Source organism: Myotis brandtii, unplaced genomic scaffold, assembly GCF_000412655.1.
Source record: "Myotis brandtii unplaced genomic scaffold, ASM41265v1 scaffold1635, whole genome shotgun sequence".
NCBI lineage: Eukaryota > Metazoa > Chordata > Mammalia > Chiroptera > Vespertilionidae > Myotis > Myotis brandtii.
This window is the reverse complement of record NW_005355981.1, coordinates 41,438-59,868: the sequence shown is the minus strand read 5'-3', so window position 1 is coordinate 59,868 and position 18,431 is coordinate 41,438. Positions and strand designations below refer to the sequence as shown.

The following is an 18,431-nucleotide window of genomic DNA, read 5'->3' as shown; positions in this document are numbered from 1 at the left end:
AAGGGAGTAGACAGCTTAAGTGAAAGGAAGTCACAGAAGCCAGGCAAGCTGCGGCTCAAAGATAAGGTTGGAACCGAGGGCCTCCCAGAAAATATGACAGACCTTTATTATTTTTTTTCTTTCCAGAACTTGGTCCTTTCCCCATAGCATTTTATCAATCTGCCTCAGCTTGCTGAGCCTCAGGCACCCACACATTAGAGTAAGTGTTTGGTGGCCTTAACATCCCCTGCCACCTGATAGCTACACCTGCTAATTATAACCCTTAAAACAGCCCAGCCAGGGGAGTTCATTTCTTAATGTCATGTTACAAGTGGGAAAACCAGACACCAAATGACTCCCAAAGTCTAATACCATTTAGAAAAGTTCAGGACCCGAAGTAAAATGCAAGTCTTTCTGACTCTGAAACTGCTGTTCTCTGTATTTGACTAATTGGTTTTGGCGCTCTTCTGCCAAATTGTTTCGGGATTATTCCTAGAAAAAGTACTCCCCTTCATAGGAATATAATAATTATATATATACATACACACATATGCATATTTAGGTTTAGTTTCAGTTTTCAAATGATGAAAGCTATAAACAAATTTGTCTTCTTTAAATCATTCATACCACTTGAAACTTAGTAACCATTCAATGCCACTCCCATATCAATAGTTTGGTGTTCATCTTTCTGGGCTCCCTCTATATATTTATATGTAAATATGTTTTGATAGTTACATATGTCTTATATTTTAATATCAGTAACTTCATAATAACCTTTCATTTAAAACTTAACCATATATGTTATTTATTTGACTTTAATATTTTTTATTATTCAATTACAGTTTAACCATATGTCTTAGAATATCACTTTTACTTCTTGATTTTTAAAGATGGTAAAATGTTTCATACTGTAGATGAACCATAGGTTTTGAAGTTTTTAATAGAGGATCACTAGTGATTCTTATTAGAGGATTACAACCCAAACTGTACTCGGAAACTTCAGGCATTAGGACAAGCAGGGAAAGGGGATGTTGGGAAGCATCTGGGGGTATATAGTACAGTTCAGTGTTTAGTACCTCAGACTTGAATCTAAACTGTCTGGCTTCTGGTCCCAGGTGCAATGTTTACTGATAAACTTGAGTAAGTCAAATTCTGTGGTTGGTTTTGCTCTCTAAAAGATGTGGGTACTGTTTACTTCAGAGGTGATAATGAGGATCCTAATCACAGTGCATATGAAAGAAAAAGCCTGGGACGTAGTAGGGACACATTAAATGTAACTATTATTCTGTTTGTCACTTTTGCCTAGCCACACTCAAACACTTTCTATTTCAAGGGAGTTTTTAAATAAAGGTCTTGCTTTCATTGTGGAGAAACTCAAGTTGGGTGGATATTTCCGGCCCTCCCCCACCTCGCTTTGGCAGTTCAAGCCTGTGACCTGGGATCAGTCAATTTAGAGGTCAGTTATGCAAAATACACAAGAGTTGACACCTCAGGGTTGCTTGTAAACACAGTAGGTCTTCTAACTGGAAGGTTCCTGTGGTGCCCTCTACCTGTGACCTCAGCTTGCCTTGGTCAGACTTGTTTCCTGACATGTGGGTTGATTCTCTGAGCAGCCTGGTACCCGTCCAACAAATCCCACTTTCTCTTTAAGGAGAAAATTTGGTTTCTATAGTTTACAACTAAGGAACTTGATGATGCAGTATCCCCTCTGTATCCTTCTTTAATCTCACTATTCACTCAAAATATTTATTGAGGACTGTCTGTGTCTGACAGGAATGCTAGAGCCTGTGATATTGTTCCTCTTTAACAAATTCAAGGACATGCCTAGAAAAAATACATTCACACTAGGATACCCTGACCCAACTGCAATGCATTTTTGGACCTGTCACTGGATTTAGGACATTTTTATGAGTTGGAATCATGAGGTTGCTTATTTATACACACGCTTTGGGGGGAAAGTCAATTGTAAGGTAAATGGGAAGTTAAATGGCTATTTATCACTCTTTTAAAAAGAGGTTTTTCTAAAAAAAATCTGATGAAACAATTTTGCATGTAGGAAAACCATATAAACAGGTGTTGTTCAGGAGTAATAATGTGGTAATTTCTGTATGAGTTTCTATGGAAACTATCCATCAAATTGACATTGGATTATTCTGCATAGAACAGTCTATCTATTAACAAAGGCTTCTGCCTGAAGTAATACCATCAGCCTACAAGGCTCTTTCCTTCTGACTCAATTCAAACCCAGCTTCTCATCAACTAAAAGAGAACCTCAGGTTAAATCTCCTTATATAACTATTTTTTAATCTCAGCTCTGTGTGAGCCAAAAAAAAAATATTAACACTTTGAGAACAGGCAGTGCACTGCAGAGGAATTGCCAAAAGTCCAAGTAACATAAAAATATTTGCAATCTTACTAATAGTTAAAGAAATAAAAATTTAAACCATAATATGGTATCATATTTGCCAATTTAAAAAATACAGTAAGCCACGTGTTTTATGGACATGGAAAAACTGGAAATCCTATTTTGGCTGTTGGGAGTGTAAACTGGTTCTGCTAGTTCGGAGAATAATTAGGCAAGTTCCAGTAAAGAGGAAGATGCCAATTACTTTGGCCTGTCAATTTTAGTCCCAGAGAATGCTGGAGCATGTTTACAAGAACTTGTGTAAAAATGTTCAGTGTAAACTTATATGTCAGGGTAAAAAACTGGAGACTTTCTAAGTGTACATGAAAAAGAGAATGACTATAGTGTTGGAGAACACAATTAAATGTTTATACAAAAGTGAAAATGAGTGTGAACAGCTTGATAGCATAAGAATAAATAAATCTCCCAAACAATCTCTCTATATAAAAGGCTAATATACAAATTGTCCCCTTGGGAGTTTGACCGGGAGACTGGGAGTTGAATCGCTTGCTATGATGTGTGCTGACCACCTGGGGGTAGTGCGGAATGAAGAAAGGCCCTAGTCAGCAGCTGGAAGGCCCCATCGGCCCTGATTGCTGGCCAGGCCTAGGGACCCTACCCATGCATGAATTTCATGCACCAGGCCTCTAGTTTTAAGATAAAAAGACAAGCTGTAGATGGTATGTACAATATTGGCAGCATTTACATAAAATTTAAAAATATGAAAAACAATACTAAATACACATATGGGATACATATATGGGAAAACTATGTAGTAACCAAGTCATGGGCATGAGAAGTAACCAATTCAAGACAAAGGCAGGAAGAGTCAGGGGTCATGGTGGCTACAGTGAGTTTCAACTTCACAATATTTTGTTTCATGAGCTGGCAGGTGAACACATGGGTGTTCATTATATTGGTCTCTGAAATATACACAATATACACAAAACCTTATCTTTTTGCCACAGCTCTTAAAACAGCAATATGCAGTACTATGGCACGAAACAAGATGCCTTGTGAATCTAATAGAAGCACTATTGGAAGAGTAGACAGATGCAAAGGTATACTATGTACTAAGGTATAGTATGTACTATTTGCCTTGTTATATAGAGGGAGACTGTGTGTGATTATCTTTGCTGATTATAATAGAATAAGAGAAACTGTAATTCTATAGATGTATTCCGGGTGCCAGGGAATCTGTTGACTTTCTGTAATAAAGATTTGACATATAGAATCACCATTATGAGTGGTACCACTGTGTGGTTAAGTTTGCAATAGTCCACTGCAACAGCGATTTTCAACCAGTGTGTCGTAAGAATTTTTAAAACATGCAATACCTATTTAGTCAGAGGCACTAACCACTTCCTCCTTAGATGGTCAAATAAAAAAATGACAATAACCAACACAATAGTAGCCATCCAATGTGAATGAATCAAAAGCATACCTACTTTTTGTCAGATTGGGACAAAAATATATTTTTTGGTGTGCTGCAGAATTTTAGTAATTGGTTTATGTGTGCCATGAGATGAAAACGCTGAGAATTGCTCGCTGGTCTACAGTTATTATCCATAAACCATTTAGCGTTTACACTAGCTAAATAGACAAGGTAAATAGGGATGGGTCACAATTACGACCACTGAATTTTGTATTGATTGTAACATAAATTTCGGTAGTATCCCAGTCACTTAAATTTCTTTTTGGCTTATTATCTTGCTAGTTTCATGGACTTCCACTTGGCCCTGGCTACCATGATAGCTCTAAATCTTTGGGTCAGAAAACCAATGTAGTGAATTTGAGACTTTCTAAGTGTATTGATTTTTTTAAAAATATGTTTTTATTGAATTTTTTAGAGGGAAAGGAAAAGAGCTGGATAGAGAGATAGAAATCTTGCTAAGAGTAAAACACCAATTGGCTGCCTCCTGCATGCAACTGGGGATCGAGCCAACAACCCGGGTATATGCCCTGACTGGGAATTGAAAGTGTGACCTCTTAGTTCATGGCCGATGCTCAACATTGGCCAAGCTAAGTGTATTGATTTTTACTCCATCTTTTGGAACTGGAGAATTACCCATGGCATCAGTCTGCAGTCCTACTGCTGCTACTCTGAGATGCACTTGGGCCAGGACTTTATTATCTTGACCTTTCTAAGATTTATTCTGATCTATGTGCTATGGTAGTATTTGAGGTCTTTGGAGATCAGCACTAGTTTTAAGTCCAGATCTAATAAACCACAAAAATCTTTTTCCACTCCTGCCAGTTACCTTGATAGATAGCCCGGGTTCCTTTGCGTGAAGGCTTAACAAAAAGTTCATGGAATGTGTTATGATGGCATTGCTGGGTCCTTTCTCTAGGGCAGTGATGGCGAACCTTTTGAGCTCGGCGTGTCAGCATTTTGAAAAACCCTAACTTAACTCTGGTGCCATGTCACATATAGAAATTTTTTGATATTTGCAACCATAGTAAAACAAAGACTTATATTTTTGATATTTATTTTATATATTTGAATGCCATTTAACAAAGAAAAATCAACCAAAAAAATGAGTTCCCATGTCACCTCTGACATGCATGTCATAGGTTCACCATCACTGCTCTAGGGACATAGCCATGGCCTCCCCCTCAACTGGGGGAGCCAAATACATGAATTAATTTAGGTCTAGTCAGTGACTGGGTAAGTGTTTTTGAATTATCACTTTAGCAAATTCTTTCATGTTTCTGCCAACAGACTTAGATATGTTCATATTTTAAATTATCATTGGGATCGGCATCTTCCCCTGTCATCTTTGTCCTATGAACACCAGCCAAAACAGAGCTCTTCTAGGCTACAAGTGCATACACTCATCAATGGATTGCTTAATGCCTAAGTGAAGGAAAAATTTTGTTTTAAAAGCTTTGAATACATTTATTCCTAAGTTGCACAAAAGCTTTTAGCACATGTTACCAATTATGATGACTAAAGAATTTATTAGATTCAGCATTATATTTTTAATTTATAGTTCATAGATACTAAATGTACTGCTTTTGTTACCTGGTTTTCTTTATTCAGATATCCTCAAATTGAATGGATGAAAGAGGACATAGTCAATAGAAGATTTTTTCAAAATTTATTTGATCATTTAGAAAAAAACAATGACATTTTTACAGTAGTTTTTAAGTGGAGTCACTTTGCTCTTGAGATGAAGAATCAGCCTTAAAATGTGTTTTATTTTATTGAAGAAGGGCATTGACAGGTGGCCTGGCATTTTGCTTTTGTGATTTTGTCATCACACCCTACTTTTCTGACCAAATAGTCACAATTCGATATCTTATCCGCCTTCATGCAGGAATTGGCTAAAATGAAATAAAAAGTAAATTAAATGCTGCTTCTTGGATTGAAGTATTAGTTATCCAAAACTATATTATCTCAGGGGAAACCCGTTTATTCTTTATATATTCTATTATTCAAAGCTCACCACACACATGGGAGTTAATAGTCTTAAACTGCTTAATAAATATACCTGATGTGGCAGACAGAGAGTTCACACACCCAGAACTTCATGACATCAAATAAATTTCACTATCATGTTCCAACAAGGTGCATAGTAACAAATTAACAAAATAAAATAATTTTTTTATTTGTAACAATATATTTCAGGCGCTACTTATTTAGCCCTGTGGGTATGAGTGCTACCATATCTACTTGTGAAATGAATAGATTGTACAAAGGGGCAAGGGCAGCAAATGGAAGACAAATCCTACTCATACCCCATTTACCAAGCCATACAAATGATTAGTATCCTATCCCAGCAGTAGCTCTGGTGTGTATATTTATATGTGTATGTAGTATCTGGGGATTCCTAGAAGACTGGCAGGAACATTTAATGCATGTGCTTGAAGCAATCCAAAGTTCTTTTGTAGGTGCCTGCTTCCCAGGAAATGCAGCTGTGAGGAAGGAAGCAAGTGACGTAGTTGGCAGAATATGTGAGTGTATGCTAGTGTGTGAGTGTGACTGTGTGTGTGTGTGTGTGTGTAGGGGTGCTCATACTGAGGAGAACAACATGAAGTTTCCCTTTGTTTTATCCCCTGGCTTTTATTTAGGAGCAACAGCAAATCAAGCCTGAGCCTCTCTGTGGTTGTATAGTGAGTTTCAAATAATTTTGCTTTTCACCACCCTGACTGAGAACTGACAACTAGAAGGCCTTATAGGGCAATTTCACCTCCACACTGGCATGGTTTATTTTGCTTTGCATGACTACCTCGAAGTCTATCTTAATTTAGTAGTCACCACTCTCAAATGGCAGCTGAATGTACCACTTTCATTTTTAGCTCTCTCTTTTTTTAAAAAAAATATGTTTTTATTGATTTCAGAGAGAGGAAGGGAGAGGGTGAGAGAGGAGCATCAATAATGAGAGAAAATCATTGATCAGCTGTCTTCCGCATGCCCCCCATTGGGGATCAAGCCTGCAACCTGGACATATGCCCTGACTGGGGATCAAACCATGACCTCCTGGTTCATGGGTCAATGCTCAATCACTGAGCCACACCAACTGGGCTTTAGCTCCATTTTTATTGCCAAGATCAAAAAGACTGAAGTAGGAAGCGGGGGGTGGGGGGCAGAAACAGAATGAGGTCATTCATATATCAGGGAAGATTCTGAGACTGTTATACTCAGCAAGGTCATGTCCATGTAGACATCAGAACATAAAGATGCAGAATGAATAGTACTTACTGCAAAGCCCATTATCACAATGATGAGGGCAGTCTTGACATGGTCTCCCTCTTTTGTATGGGGTCCTGATGGTATTAAAGTGGTTCCCGCTGGCAATGGAATATTTGAGAGACAGAAGCAGTGACAACATGAAGAAATACAGGATCGTGCCATGGGAGTAAAATACATAGCAAGAGTCATATGTTATAAAAGGGAGACATTTATGAAGGTTAGGTCTACAAAGACAATTTTAAGGTAAATTGGTAGGATTCAAATATATGCAGAAAAAAGGAGATGGGGTTCCACCGTCTTCACAGTAAATCAAAGGTATGCCACCAGAAGAGAGGTTTGTAGCAAGGTTCCTAAGAATTTTTGGATTCGGCATCTCACAGAGTATTTCTTACTTCTGTACTAGATGAATTTTTATTTAATTGAGAATCTAATATGTGCCATGAGCTATGCTAAGCACTTAAAATAGCTTATTATGTCTATTTCTCAGAAAAAAAAACACTGCAAGAAATGTATTGCTATTGTCTCTTTTAGATAAGGAAAAAGGAGCTCCAAGTTGCTAAGTTATTGGTGAACTGAAGGTCACACAACTAGTAAGTGACAAAGCCAACATTTATTCTTGAACCTTGTGGACCACAGAGCCCATTCTTTCTGGACTTTGCTACCAATATCTCCATGGCTCTTTCAACCCTTAGAATGCACTGCTTGGCCTTTCCAGTCCTTCCAATTTTCTCCTTTCTTCAAAACCACCCTCAAAGCTCTCCATGAAGCTACCTTAGAACCTCAGATGGATGAAAGGAGTTGGATTATAGCTCAAGGTGCAGGCCATTTGGCCTACCATATGCCCGAAGTGGCCCTTTGGGCTATACTTACGCAGGGCAATAATGGCAAACATAGTAATACTGAAGTTTGCTGTGAGGACAGTGGGCTAATGCACAGCCAAGTTGGTGGGAAGTGGCCCAAACGAGCTGTAAGAGAAAAGTTTAAAATAATCATTTTAATTAAGTTCATGCTGTTCACATTGTAGGGCTTGTTTCTTAATTGCTTATTAGACGTTATCAATGAAGGGAATTTTAAAACCTGAAAAATGTTGCTTTCAGATTTTTTAAATTTATAAACTTGAGTATTCTTTTAAAATATCTCTTCCAGGTATGGGACCTCATTTAACATCCAACAAACTTTATATATGCATGGTACCTTTGTTATAACAGTGAATCACACTTAAATTCATAAATATGTGGACAATGGCATGCTGGGCAATAAGGGGATAGTCACTTAAAGGCAATTTGATTTTTGCAGGAAAAAAGAAGAAACTATTGATCTTGGTGTGTGTGTGTGTGTGTGTGTGTGTAGATAATCTTAGGGGCCCAATATATATAATACAAAAATACTTATTTAATGACTAAAACTAACTTGCATATATGAGTTAATTTTTTTATTATTTTTCTCTTCAGTGTTTCATCCTCTTATAGTCTAGAGAAAATAGCTTGAGACTTGTTCAAAGTGTTGCTTAAATATAATTAAAGTCATTCATCACTTTATTCTCAGAGCTGTCATTTAAAAAATCCGTTGTGGTAAATTGAGATCACAATAAGCAGATGAAGTTGGTGGGTACCCAAGAGATAATGGGTTGATGTTTATGTACATTAATGGGTAGCACATACTTTGTAAAGTAGGGCAGCTTTTACACTCACATATAGGTTGCATAGCTAAGATGTATGCTTAGCATCTCCAGAATAAACTGCACAGAAAAAATAATTCTGGGAGGGTAGTGGACAAAAAACATTAAACTTTTGTCATTACATTTTTACCTGGGTGTAATGGCCAGTTACAGCATTTGCTCGAGTACCTCCATATCCATATTTGAAATCTTTAACTTCATCGTAAAGAGATTGGATTGCATCTGACCATGATTTGGGACTACTGGACATGTATAAATTCTCTCCACAACCAGTGGCTAAAAATTAGAAAAGACAATGAAACAATAGTGAAACCAGTAGTTTCAAATAATTCTCATCGAAAACTATCAGAATATTATATTTTAGTTTTTGTGATCAATATCACCTTCCAAATCTTTCACTGACTGATTGGAGAAATCTAATTTCAATTTCCAAAGCTCAGTTCTATGAATTGGAATCACTCCCTCCCGCCCACATATGACTAGCTTTTTAAAAATATGTAAATAATGATTCATTTTCAAGCTGATGGTGTAGGTTAACACAGTCACAGATGCCATTTTTGGCAACACTAGTAAATGAATTAACAAACAGCAAGTATTTATTATTATCTGCTATGCCTTCATAGTATGCATATAGGGGACATGATTTTGACCTTCTGCTCTTTAGCTAGAGAATTAAGAGGAGCACATGTGAAGCAGACAGCAAATAGACCAGACATAAGATGGTATATCCTGTGGGAAAATGAAATCAAAGCCATGAATGCAAGAGTGGTGACGAGGAGGCCCATCAGATTTTAGCAAAAAAGTGTAAGACAGGTTTTGGTATGGTGGGCTTGCAGAGTGAAGCAAACTGAGGACCTTGAAAGTAAGGTAGAGAGTTAATTCTTCATGAACATAATTTACACTTATGCCCTGGAAAGTTATATTAAAATAAATAATTCTTTTCACCAGGAATTTATAGTCTGGTAAATTTGACTACAATGTAATAAGTGAGAAGGGTTTTTTGTTGTTGTTTTTTTAGATTTCAGGAATAAACTTGGCATGTGACTAAATAAGAATGGTGAGTATCTACATGAACTGAAGTTCAGAAAAAAAAATTTAAAACAATGTTTTTTTGTTGTCTCCTCCTCCTTCCCCCATAGCTTTTGCCTTGGATCTCTAACTTAGAGTCATTTTCTTTTTTCTTCTTTTTTCTTGGAGTAGCAGGAGTAATGACATTTTAGGGCAAGAGTTTTTTAAAAAAAGAAAACAAAGGAATATAAGAGAAGCAAAAGATGACATTTTAGGGCAAGAGTTTTTTAAAAAAAGAAAACAAAGGAATATAAGAAAGGAAGCAAAAGGAAGCAAAGTTCCTGTGTGAGAGGATAGGTCATGACGTTAAAACCAACAGACAAAATCTCCATCACCATTCCCAAGCTGCCATAGCTCACCACTTCAGTGAATTTTAGCTTAATTTTTGGTTTTTATTGATTGATGAAGTGTGACTTACAACTGATTCGTCGTTCAGATGAAGGACTGTGAGACAAGGTACACTTGTTTGCCCAGTTTGCAGCATTCCTCGCAACTGCGTCATTCCATGTCTTGATGTAAATGACAAACATTTGAAAACATATAAAAATATTATGTATTCATGACACAATCATGATGTATATGATCACATTTAAAACAAATGCATATTAGATGAATTGTTTTCTAGTATTTCTTATTTTTCCATTGTTCTACCGAAAGATACATTTCTTGCTTTTCTAAATCACTTAATTATAAGGAAGCATATTACCATATTGGGTCACAGATTAAATATTTTAGGGAAAAAATATTTTAAACCCAATTAGTTGGATAAGCACAGCTTGGGGCTATGGATATTTAATTAGAAATGAGAACTAAGTATGTGCTGTTTTTCTCAAAATGTCTGTTGCCTTTGTCCCAGTCTTCATGTACATTAATATATTGCCAGATGCTATAACAAGCATTAATAAGTTTGTGCTGTACTAAATAAAATAAAACAGGGTGAAGTACAAAATATGTGGAAAAATAAATGTCTACCCTTATCTCATATGCAAAAATAGGAAAGATATAGGAAAATAAATCCAAATAGGAATTGAGTGTTATCATCATTCAGATAAGTTAAACCAAAATTGCTATACATTACTTTCTAGAGAGAGGGGGAAAAGTTCCAATCTAAGATGAAGAGATGTTCAGAACAGAGCAGACAGCCTGTACCTTTGAGAAGGCAATGTCAGTTAGCTATTATGGTCAGGAGGTATTTGTCCTGTACATTGGGTACAACACACTTCCTCAGAAATAAAGCTAAACATACGGGTCAGTAGAAAAATTCCTTCCTATAGCCTAGATCAGTGATGGCGAACCTTTTGAGCTCGGCATGTCAGCATTTTGAAAAACCCTAACTTAAATCTGGTGCTGTGTCACATATAGAAATTTTTTGATATTTGCAACCGTAGTAAAACAAAGATTTCTATTTTTGATATTTATTTTATATATTTAAATGCCATTTAACAAAGAAAAATCAACCAAAAAAATGAGTTTGCGTGTCACCTCTGACATGCGTGTCATAGGTTCGCCATCACTGGCCTAGATTTAGCAACAACTTTCATAGTATCTCAGCAATGGCATGAACCAGAAAGATCATGGATTCTTTCTCATTTATTATAGGACTCTCTTCTAAAAAAATATACATTTTGTCTGCAATGGAAGTATATGTTCAGTACCTCCTAAGACAGCTAATTTCTAAATAGACTTTTTAAAAAAAATCTCTTGAGGCATATACAGTATAACTTTCAAATACCTATGATTTGTTAATTCTAGCTCAGCCCTTTGAGGAAATTCAGAACACATTTAATTCATCATATGATAGCACTTTAAATACTTGAATGGGAAGAGAAACAGTAACTACTTTTTACTGAACATCTCAGATGTTAATGGTATTTTATTTACAATAGCATTTCTATACTGATCCTCACAAAGGTTAGCAAAGTTTAATGATCATTTCCACTAATCGCCAAGAAAGCTGAGGCTCCTTCAGATTAAGTAATTAGCCCAGAGTCAGTGATCATATTCTCCTGGGATAATATTTAGTTTAAATACCTCAGACTGCCTCACCTTTCAGTTTCCAGGCTCCCCACCATGCTAATCAACACTTTCTGTGTATGCTCCCTTTCATAATGTATTGCCTAAACCAGTGATGGGGAACCTTTTGAGCTTGGCATTTCAGCATTTTGAAAAACCTTAACTCTGGTGCCGTGTCACATATAGAAATTTTTTGATCTTTGCAACCATAGTAAAATGAGGACTTATATTTTTGATATTTATTTTATATATTTAAATGCCATTTAACAAAGAAAAATCAACCAAAAAAATGAGTTCGCGTGTCACCTCTGACACGCGTGTCAGAGGTTCGCCATCACTGGCCTAAACCCATACACATTCTATAACATATGACCTGACCATAGCTGAAGAGCAGTGTTACCCTCTTAACACGTTTATTAATATTAATAGTAGGAAGAAAGCAAATGGAAGGTCAGACATTATAGGCATGGTCAACTGGGCAGCTTAACCAGGAAGCTGCAACTTTGCACTCCCCAGGGAGCCATTCTCTGCAAATCACTGGGGGAAGGAAGCTGGGCACATGTGCAGTGAAGTTGGGGTGATGTAGGGAAGGTACTAACTTGGGGAAAAGATAATTGGCTAAAAAGGCAGAGACACTGCAAACAAGTGAAGTCCTGAAGGGTTGATTGGTTAAGCTCCTGGTTATAATCCCCAGACAAAGAATTCTCTCTTTCTTGTTCCTCTTGCTTGTTTGCTCTTATGCTCTTGCTCCCTTGTTTTCTCTTGCTCCTTGACCATCACTCACTGTGCACCTCCAAAGCCATGTAGATTTATCAGCTGCATGGCCCATGGCCATAGGGACCCTACAGGCAATGGACTGCAGCTGGAAACACAAGCTGACCTAGCCAGATGCTGGACTGCACCGGACTGTGCTTTAATATGGGGCAGAAATGCTAGGCAGTGGCTTAAATTCTAGCTCTGATGAAGATAAGGCTGGACTTTTTCCATGGTGAGATGAAGGGAAATGAGACCTTGGAAACCCAGGGGTTTAATTCCATGCAAGTAAATAGCACTCGTTTTCCTGTACGAGTCTCAGAAAATTCCTTTTCTCATGACATCATAAGAATTCCACTTCCACCAGTAGCAGGTGGGAACACAGAGGGTACCCCACCAATAACAGAAAGAATATAATTTTTAGACCTATACACCATATTTTATTATATAGTTTAAGTTTTTATTAGTTGTTTAGCATCTAATTACTCAAGTAATATAATTTACAAGGCTTCTTTCACTGCCTATTAATTATACTTTCATCCTTTATTGAGAGAGTCAATGTTTTCCAGTTCAAATGCAGTGTTACATTTAACTACCAACCAATGTGATAACTTTTCTAGGGAAATAAAGAGATTAGAGTATTTTACATAGATAGATCGTAGTTTAATATTCATTGTTACGTGGTTAGATGCTAATTGATAACAATCTATCAATCAGACAGGACTTACCATTTTAAGCATGTTGCTGGCACTGGGACTTGCCATCCTTCTAAGGTCATTGTGCTTATTAATAATCTCCATTTGGACTGATGGACGTTGAGTCAAAAAATTGAAAACTGAGGTATTTGACTTTAAAATGAAGCAAAAAGTAAGAACAATGTTACAATATTGAAAATCAAGATAATGAAACAACTGATTTATTTCAACATGGAAGTTAAAAAAAATGTTGAGTTTTGTGTTCTTCGACTTTATCATCAAACTCACCCAGAGGGCTTGTTAGCATACAGATTGCTGGGCTCCACCCTGCAGAGTTGTTGTTTTTTTTATTTTTAAATATATTTTTATTGATTTCAGAGAGGAAGGGAGAGGGAGAGATAGAAATATCAATAATGAGATGAAATCATTGATTGGCCTCCTCCTGCAAGCCCCCCACTTGGGATTAATCCCACAACCTGGGCATGTGCCCTTGACTGGAATCAAACCTGGGACTCAGTGGATAGAGAGCAGGCCGACACTCTATCAACTGAGCCAAACCAGCTATGGCCACCCCTCAGAGTTTTTGATTCAGGAAGATTAGGTAGGGCCAACAAGTTCCCAGGGACCATAATTTGGTAGTCTACTAGTAAGTCATAGAATTTTTGTGGGGAACTTGAAAGTGTCCTTTTGAATATCAACATTTGCTTTGCCTTTAACAATAGATTAATTGATCCATAAACCTGTTTACACATGACCTTATCTGATAACATGAAAGAATTTAAAGCCATATCAGCAGCCTAATTAGTACCAGAAAGTTCCAATAGAACAAAACAACAGTACCTGGAATTCTGCAAAACCAAAATTTGAGCTAAATGATATCCAGCAAAAATATTTACTCACACTTCAGAAAATTTTAGGATATATGTATAGAGGCCTGGTGCACAAATTTGTGCATGGGTGAGGTCCCTTGGACTGGCTGGCAATCGAGGCCAATTGGGGCCAGCAAGCCAGGAGGAGGGACCACAGGAGGTTGGCCAGCCATGGGAGGTTGGCTGTGGGAGTGCACTGACCACCAGGGGGCAGCTCCTGCATTGAGCATCTGCCTCCTGGTAGTCAGTGAGTGTTATAGCAACTGGTTGACTGGTCATTTGGTCAACTGGTTGTTCGGTTGACTGGACATAACAGTCACTTCGGCTTTTATATATATAGATAATATTATATATATGACTGTAGTATATTGATATATTATTTAGATGAAAAAATATGCCCTAACCGGTTTGGCTCGGTGGATAGAGCATCAGCCTGCAGACTGAAGGGTCCCGGGTTTGGTTCCGGTCAAGGACATGTACCTTGGTTGTGAGCACATCCCCAGTAGGGGGTGTGCAGGAGGCAACTGATCAATATTTCTTTCTCATTGATGTTTCTGGCTCTCTATCCCTCTCCCTTCCTCTCTGTAAAAAATCAATAAAATATGTGTGTGTGTTTTTAAATATGTGGTGTATCTGCCAACTATATTCAGTATCTTGTAAAGATTATGAATTGTGTGCACACTTATTTTTAAGCCAACCTCAAAAATTATCCTTTTCTGTCTTAATAAGAGCATAATTAGAAGGCAGTGTATTTTTTTTAATGAAAAAATTATGCTGAAAGAAACCCTGGAAATCATTTAGTAAATTCTACTCTGGTTCTTCTCTGTTTACTATGCCACTGGACTAGTGCCCTCTCTACCCTTCTCTGCCCCATCCCCTGGCCTGGAGCTGACCCTCTGGCCTGCACCACCTGGGCTCCCTTGTCTTGTGCTTTCTGGATGGATTGATCCAAAGAGAGGCACAGGGAAAACAGAGGGTGGGAAGAAGTAGAGGTCACAGCTTTGTCTGCCCACTTCCTTCTTACTTTCACACTCCATCTCTGGGAGGAGATAGCTCCATTTTGATCCTGGTGTTATTTCTTCCTTTAGTCCAGCAGGCCTAGCAATTAAAAGGCTTTCCATGGCCACTAGTAGCTATTTTGTTCCTTTAACCCTGATCCTTCCTCTATAAATATTGCTTTGTTACTGCTCATTCATTAAAAGCATCTGTGTTGAAGAAAGAAATGGTAATTATGTGATAAGATGGAGGTATTAGCTATGGTGGTAATCATTTTGTAGTATGTAAGTGTATCAAATCATTACTGAGACAATTTAAATTACACAGTTATGTGTCAATTATCCTATATAATAAAAGCCTAATATGCTAACTGTCCGTTGGCCATTCAGCCAATCAAAGCATAATATGCTAATGATATGCTAAGGCCACTCAGCCACTCGCTATGATGAGCACTGACCAGCAGGGGGCAGACAGTTGACTGGTTGACCAGTCGCTATGATGTGCACTGACCACCAGGGGGCAGACGCTCTGTCTGGTAGGTTAGCTTGCTGTTGGGGTCCAGCTGATCGTGACTGAGCAAGACGGGCTGGACATGCCCTAGAGCCCTCCCACAGTCCCTCCGCAACTGGCCAACCTCCCATGACCCTCCCTGGCCCTGATCATGCACTGGTTTGGTCCCTTGGCCTAGCCTGCACCATCTTGCAATCTGGGACCCCTTGGGTGATGTCAGAGAGCTGTTTTTGGCCAGGCAGAGAGACCCTACTGGTGCATGAATTCTTGCACCAGGCCTCTAGTATCTCAATAAAGCTGGAACAACACCAAACAAGACATCTGTGTTGAATTCCCTGTCTAGACTCTGAGTGAAAAAAAGCTCTCTTATTTTCACCCATTAATAAAACCGAAAATCAGAAAGGTTAGCTGAATTATGTAAGGATCTCTTTTTTCATTGTAGCCTAAAGCCGATTACTTTAAATTTGGAAGTGCAAGTTAATAAATAGACAACATATCCCTTGTGCTGATAGGTTCTATTTTAATAATGAGAGCAACATATGATAGCTACCATCATTTCCTTAGAAAATAGCTTCCACATTAAGCATTTCGCTATTAGTACACTCATGTGTCTTTCTTACTTTTTGGATCTATTGATGATCTTTTTAACCCCTGGTTGCTTACTGCAACCTTTCACTTAGACATCACCTAGCACTCACCTTCTCATATGCACTAGTATTGCCTTTCCAATTACAACATTAACAAAACCAGCAGTAAAAACAGTGATTTATGGTTTCAAGTGCTGTGTGGACAGTGAGAGCTGAGTGTCAAAAATACCTTTAAATATATAGCTCACACCATTGACAAAAGAAGTCAAAGCAAAGAATAACTGAGATCCTTGGAGGGTGCAATGGATTTTCTGGAAGTCAACACACTGTGAGTACTAAGTAGTTGATTCATTACAATCAACCCTGGTGATGCTCATAATAAGGTCACATTTTCTTTCTTTGCATCTTCTTTTAATATGTAAAATAATTTTAATTTTTACACTTCATGGAAGTACTATTATAGAATTCAGTTCTCAAAGCAATGCATTGTGGTAAGATTTATTATCCCCACTGAGAATTGAAATAAAAAACTAAAAAACAAGGTTCAGGGATATTCCAGACCAGATAAACCACTCCTTAGTTGGCATTCCCCAGAATAAATGGCTACATTGACTAAAATTGTATGCCATTTTAGAGACTAGGACCCTGAAAATTAAATATGTTAAAGTTCTCCGATCTAAACTTATAAAATCATGTGAGCCAAAAACCCAGAACTTGAACCAAATTCTCTGACACTAACTAAATCTCAGGGTCTTTCTAAGTTGACTAACTGGCCCTGGAATACACTGCTAGAACTAAGGAAATAGCACTTCTAAACTTTAGACTAGGAAACAGCATTTCCAAACTTTCAGCTTCTTCCCATGTGTTAACACCAATCACTCCACGTGGTTGGTGACTATACTAAGAAAGCTTTGTAGGCATATAACTCAATGAAACTTGTTTTTACTTATCTTCTTTTGAGAAATATGAAAGTTGCATTATTCTTTTTGGTTTCCTCAAATAACTTGCTAGTCTGTAAAGAAGATTCAGTTCTTTAGAAGTAAAACACGATCCCTTTAAGTAAATACAAAGCCAAATTAATAAGAATCACTCAGTCTCAAGGGTGTATTCTACCTTCCTTTTTCCTGCTTGGTCTTATAGTCCACATGCCAAGACTTCTCTCGCAAAGAGGATAAAAGGAGGTGGAACCTTATAAGCCAAATTTTGCGCTGCTTGATTGAATTTCCCCACTTACTAATATGAGGGATATGGCTTTCTCCTCTCAAAGCTTTCCCTTTCTCCTCTCACGTTACACTTGCTTCTCAACCTGCTGCACTCTGTCTTCTGTCCTCACCACCCCGCTGAACTGGCATTTGCCAAGATCATCACAACCTCATCGGTGGTAAATCTAATGGAAACTTCTTCTTTACCTTACCTCTCTAGGTGGCACTGGGGAATGTTGCATACATTCTTCTTGCCCTTGGCTTTGTGATGCTGCTATTTCTTCTCTTTCTTCTCACCCTCCTTCCCTTTCAGCTTCCCTTTCTCTGGTTCACCCTTAAATTTTGGTATTCTGCACAATTCTTTCCCTTTTCACTTTATAGTTTTTCCACTTTTGTGGTTTCTTTCCATGGCCACTTTTGTAGTTTCGATGCCACATGTATGCCAATGATCCCTAGACCTCTTATCTCCAGCTCAGATCCTATCCACGCTTCACCTGAAACCTACCTGCCCCAGAGGAATTCATCCTTGGCTTCTCTCAGAGCCTGATTATCATCAGGTGCTTCCCATTCCAGGGGGTGTCATCACTAATCTCCCAGGGATACAAAACAGATATTGCCACCTTCTCCTCAACTTCTATGTCTAACCCTTGTCTGTCCTGTGGCTTCTAACATAGATTGGAGAAGTAGCCAAATCGTGTTTTGGAATTAGTTCCTCATTCTCAGAATTAAGTACAGGCCACGATCATAGTTTATCACCTACAATACTGAACAAGTTCCCAACTAGTCTCTCTGCCTCCAGTCTTGCTCCTTGCCATGTGATAGAGTGATCTTTCTGAAATGCAAATCTCTCTATCACCCTCTATTCAGACCCTCCCTGATTGCATTTTTTTAAAATTACTTATAAGGCCCGTGGGACCTGGGCCTGCTCTTACTACTCCAGCCTCATGCCCTATTGCAGTGGTTCTCAACCTTCTGGCCCTT

General features: G+C 38.0%; 1 protein-coding gene across 1 annotated transcript in view; it reads right to left on the bottom strand.

Annotated features, from left to right (window-relative positions):
- Positions 1-5,577: 5,577 nt before the first annotated feature.
- Positions 5,578-18,431, bottom strand: part of LOC102239061 (cysteine-rich secretory protein 2-like) — a 43,838-nt gene continuing 30,984 nt past the window's right edge. Inside the window, exons 5-10 of the mRNA XM_005862324.2 lie at positions 13,320-13,439; positions 10,247-10,334; positions 8,888-9,033; positions 7,950-8,044; positions 7,089-7,177; positions 5,578-5,710 (exon numbers count right to left, since the gene is read on the bottom strand). Coding sequence (XP_005862386.2) covers positions 5,583-5,710; positions 7,089-7,177; positions 7,950-8,044; positions 8,888-9,033; positions 10,247-10,334; positions 13,320-13,439 — 666 coding nt within the window. The 3' untranslated portion in view covers positions 5,578-5,582. The remainder of the gene's footprint in view (positions 5,711-7,088; positions 7,178-7,949; positions 8,045-8,887; positions 9,034-10,246; positions 10,335-13,319; positions 13,440-18,431) is intronic.